We start from the raw sequence: 4,673 nt of genomic DNA, 5'->3' as shown, positions 1-4,673 counted from the left end.
AAATATATATATATATGTATGTTCTCAACTACCCTGTTCATGCTGAGATTCCTGTATATTTTAAGTACTTTGAAAGAAAGAACCTGAATAAGCTTTACTGATAAGAAATCCAGGTGTAAATGGAACATTTGAATGTTTGAGGATACATCCTTACGGTAAAGGTAAAAATGTGAAATGTTACCTTCATCATGTGAGAGGGAAGTTGTCTAATGAATCCTGACGTAGCCTGCCTGACAATCCGCTGACTGATGACTGGGCGGGGAGAGGACTGGCCAGGGCTGTGGGTGGAATGAGTAAGTTCACCTCCGTTTTTCACATCATGGGATCTAAGAGCCAAGAAGGAAAGGCTGAGGATGACGAAGTGACCTCTCAGCTTATTAATCAGCCCCTCTGAAAGAACCTGATGGCAAAGGTACTGCAAAAAAGCCATGTGATGCATTACCTCTGGACGTAAGGGCACTTGACTATTGACTAAATGAAATGGTATTTTTAAATACTGTGTTCTGAGGATGCTGCTACTGGAAGGCTAGTTTTGTTTATATTTTTAAATAATATACACCACTGGAGAAAACCTATGGTGCCCAGAAAAATAGGAAAAAAAACAAAAACAAAATACCGCATCACCCCATCAGAGCTGGTTCCCCTTTGATCAATCATTCCCCACAGTCTTTACCCAACACCAGTGTTTAATATTTCAAACTGCTTTCCCTCCTATTCAGTCAGCACTTTCCCAAAGCATTTAGAAAAAGATTTATAAAATCACTACCTCTTTATCTTCACAAGAATTTTATATATACTTATGAAGATGATTCTGTATTCTAGTATATCTTTTTTGGGCATGGACTACTTTTGTATCTCTTCATAGTCATATTCTGCACAATCTGTGTGTAATACATCAAACTTGAGAGGTATGACCTTAAACTTTAAAAAGTGGGAGTTCAATAAAACAAATTGTATACAAATGCTCAAAAAAAAAAAAAAATCACTAGCAGGCAATGGGCAACATAGGAAGACACTCAAGAAGAAAAAGAACAATCACACTTAACAACGGTGTAAAGTTTCAATACATCATTCTGCTATTGCTGGATATCTTAAGATGCTCTTAACTTTAAGCTACCCAATTAAAATGGTATACCTTGGGGGTAGAGTGTTTGCTCAGCATGCTTAAGGGTTCTATTCCCAGCAAGGAAAAAAAGCAGGGGACACACCCTGGATTACATATCAGGTTTTTTTCCCAAAAGTGGAATTTATACTTCAGCTGCAGCAGGATGAGCCTCAGCCCTGGCCAATGTCTAACCAGCATCACGCTGAGCACTGGGGAGGGACTGGGTGGGACTATGAGGGTGCTTAGAGCGCACTTCCAGAGCCTCCCACCCATGGCCTCCATATCCCTAGGTCCACTACATTTGCTACCAGCAACATAAGCCACGCTACTCCCTCAGTTGTCACCTTTCCTCTGCATGTCAGCACCAAGTGCCAAAGAGCTGGAAGCTATTACAAACTTATAATCCATACTCAGGAGAGGCCTCTTCTGAGTAAACCTGAAACTCTGGTCTTCGAAAATAACGTAAAGCTGAACTGAATGTGGATGAGATGAAAAGACATTACAAAAAATGTGGTGACTTGTTTTCATGACAATACCTTATGTAAAAGAGCACATAGGCTTGCTGGCTGAGTACCGATCTAATATCACTAGTAGATACGATGGAGTCATTCATTTGATACCACAGGCCATTGCTAGCCTGCAAAACATAGCCAGTAAGACAGAGAGATCAGATTTTGTTGGGTTAACAGGGCACAATAAAAATAAGAAAAATAAGCATTCATACTTTAATTGTAAAACTCCCACCTTTCCCCCCAAAGAATGCTAGTGCTTACTGTCTTATAGTATCTATGTAAAAGCAATGAGCATAATCTACACAGCTTACTTTTATGTAACAGAAGTAATGGCCCGCATGGCAGTTAAATCCGGTGTGGACCAGCACTGCATACAAAACATAAATAATGGGTTCTCCATTTGGTTGAGACATGTATGGCCGAATATCAAGATACTCAGGGTACTTCACATCCTAAACAGAAATGGAAAAATGAGAAAGGAATGTCATTTCTAAAGGCACAGAAGGCCCCACATATTCAGGTGCAGGGTATTTAGGGTATCCCAGGAGACCTGCACAGCACTGTGCAATGGTGTTTCAGCAGAAACCCAGGGCATTTAATCACTTTTCAAAGGATACAATTAACCTGGAAGATACCTGATCTAAGGGTAGTTAAGGGATTCTTGCTGTTTTACTTTCCTTAAACAAGGTTCCACATTAAGTAAATTCTTCAAATCCATGATAGTATTAGTTATTTCTCTTATATGTCATTGCATTTTTAATTTTTTTTTGAAACAGGATCTCACTATGTAGGCCAGGCTGCTTTAAACTCACAATGTAGTCCAGCCTGGCCCCAAATTCATAACCCTCCTGGCCTTACCCTCCCGAACACCATGCCCAGCTTTGCTATTGAATTTTTGACCACTAGAAAAGAAAGAAAGAAAGAAAAAACAGGAAAATTCAGTGGAAGTGAAAAATCAGAAAACAAGAAAATAAATTCTGATGAAAGAGAGGCAAAATCTAGTAAGGAAGTTCTCTTTGGATTTCCAGTTGTACAACCTTTCCCTGTATCCTCTCATTATCATGGCTACAAAGGAATTGACTCTGAACCCAAAACACAGATAAGAGTTCCCAATTTTATCACTAGATAGTCTTGCCTAAACAAGTACAGTAGAAATATATATACTCATAAGCACAGACCAAATGATTAAGTTCTTTGACTTTTTTTCCCCTGCTATCAAATGCAAAAAAACTCAGAAAGTCAATCAACAAAACTATTCAGTTAGGTTATTTGTAATCCTTAACAACTACTGATGCTGTTAATAAAACATAAAATGTTATTAATAACATCATCTACATACCTTCGCAATTTTTCCACCAGTAGAATTTGCAAAGCGTTTCAGAGAGAGTGTAAGAACATTAGATGATCTATGTATAGTAAACCTCTTTGAAGCTGGAACCATCTTTTTACACCTTGAAGTAAACAAAAATAAAGGATTAAGAAGATTAATATTTTAAATTTTTGCTTTTAGTCTCCTTGTGATTTCTCTGAAATACCTTAATTTTAAGATTCCAAAAGAAAGATAACAGATAAAGAACATCACCCAAAAAAACCCCAACAATGAAAATATTTAAATTAAAAATACTGGTGGTAGCCAGTTGTGGTGGCACACACCTGTAATTCCAGCACTCAGGAGCCTGAGACAAGAGCATGGCCAAGAGTTCTGGCCAGCCTGGACTACATAATGAGTTCAAGGCCAGTCTGAACTACATAGTGAGATACTTCTCAAAAAACAAAAAACACCTTATAAGCTCAAGGTCCCGAGTTAAATCCCCAGTACTAGAAAACAAAAAAAAAGCTGGGGAAATTGCCTAGTAGCACGACAGGAAAAAAAGAACAATTCTGAAACATCAGGATGCACAGGGTAACAGTGATGTCAAAAACAGATTAACTTGGGTTGGGAGTGTAGCTCAGAGGTGGAATGCTTGCCTAGCATGCATAAGGACCTAAGTTCAATCCCCAGCACTGAAGGAAAATACAATAGTAGATTCATAATTCATAACTGAAAGCTAATTGATTTTTTTAGGCTGGTATAACTCTGTGAAATCAAAGCACTACCCAGATACAAAAGGGGGGAAAAAAAAAGGAAAAAGATGAAAAGTGTCAAGGGAAATCCCTAGTCTTGAGAGAAAAGCCTCCTTTTCCCCCCAAATATTGACGATAAAAGATAATCTGATATAGATATCTGTATCACCTGACTATAACATACAAATCTACTTAAAACAGACTCCCTTGACTGCCTGGGGAAATGCATTACTGAATAATCTAAATTAGAGGTTGCTAGCAGACACTATCCCACACCATGTATACTCACTGTAAGAAAGATCCTCAACTCTCTCAGGGGAGAGGGTGACCCCCACCCTACCTCATCTTGTCTAATGGGAAGGTCAAGGAAAGTGCTGCTTAACAGACAAGGTGTCACAGCGCTCTGGCATCCTGGGTGGTAGCACTAGTTCTCCAAGGGGCACAGAGCTGCCCATTTTGAAAGAGTGCAGATACCAGACACTGACTGTTCTGGCCTCTGGAAGACAGCCAGCCAGTGTCTCCCCAGATGGAAAACTCTCTAAAAAAGCTAAAGGCAAACTCTATAAAACCAAGGCCAAATCAGGGACTACAAGTTACCCCCCATCGTACTTGCTGCACTTGTAGGAGTTTTCTCCATCTAGCTGTTCCGGCTTCACAAACTGTTCCAATGCCTTGTTAACACTCGGAGCCGCCTGGGAGGAGAAAGCATAACCACCACATCACCGCGCATGTTAAGGTTTGTGAAACATACAGAGTAAGCAAGCAAGCAGAAGACTCAGAAATATAAATGAGAATTTTTATGAAAAAATGTTTTTATGGGTGTGGTGTGGCAGTGCACACCTGTATTCCCAGCTGTTTGGGACACTGAGGCAGGAGGACTGCAAGTTTGAGTTCAGTGTGAGCAACTTAAGATTCAACCTCAAAAATTTTTTAAAAAATGGATTGGGAATGTGGGTAAGTGGTATGGAGTCCTCGGTTCAATTCCCAATGCT

General features: G+C 39.5%; 1 protein-coding gene across 2 annotated transcripts in view; it reads right to left on the bottom strand.

Annotated features, from left to right (window-relative positions):
• The window catches only part of Usp42 (ubiquitin specific peptidase 42), a 45,388-nt gene that overhangs the window by 9,198 nt on the left and 31,517 nt on the right, over positions 1 to 4,673 (bottom strand). For both annotated transcript variants that reach the window (XM_010642762.2, XM_019210469.2), the window contains 5 exons: positions 4,291 to 4,373; positions 2,957 to 3,068; positions 1,929 to 2,069; positions 1,642 to 1,742; positions 182 to 326 (listed from right to left, as the gene is read on the bottom strand). In XM_010642762.2, the coding sequence (XP_010641064.1) occupies positions 182 to 326; positions 1,642 to 1,742; positions 1,929 to 2,069; positions 2,957 to 3,068; positions 4,291 to 4,373 (582 nt within the window). The remainder of the gene's footprint in view (positions 1 to 181; positions 327 to 1,641; positions 1,743 to 1,928; positions 2,070 to 2,956; positions 3,069 to 4,290; positions 4,374 to 4,673) is intronic.

The sequence above is a fragment of the Fukomys damarensis genome, unplaced genomic scaffold, assembly GCF_012274545.1.
Source record: "Fukomys damarensis isolate Sample0158 unplaced genomic scaffold, DMR_v1.0_HiC HiC_scaffold_17, whole genome shotgun sequence".
NCBI lineage: Eukaryota > Metazoa > Chordata > Mammalia > Rodentia > Bathyergidae > Fukomys > Fukomys damarensis.
This window is presented reverse-complemented; position numbering and strand designations above follow the sequence as displayed.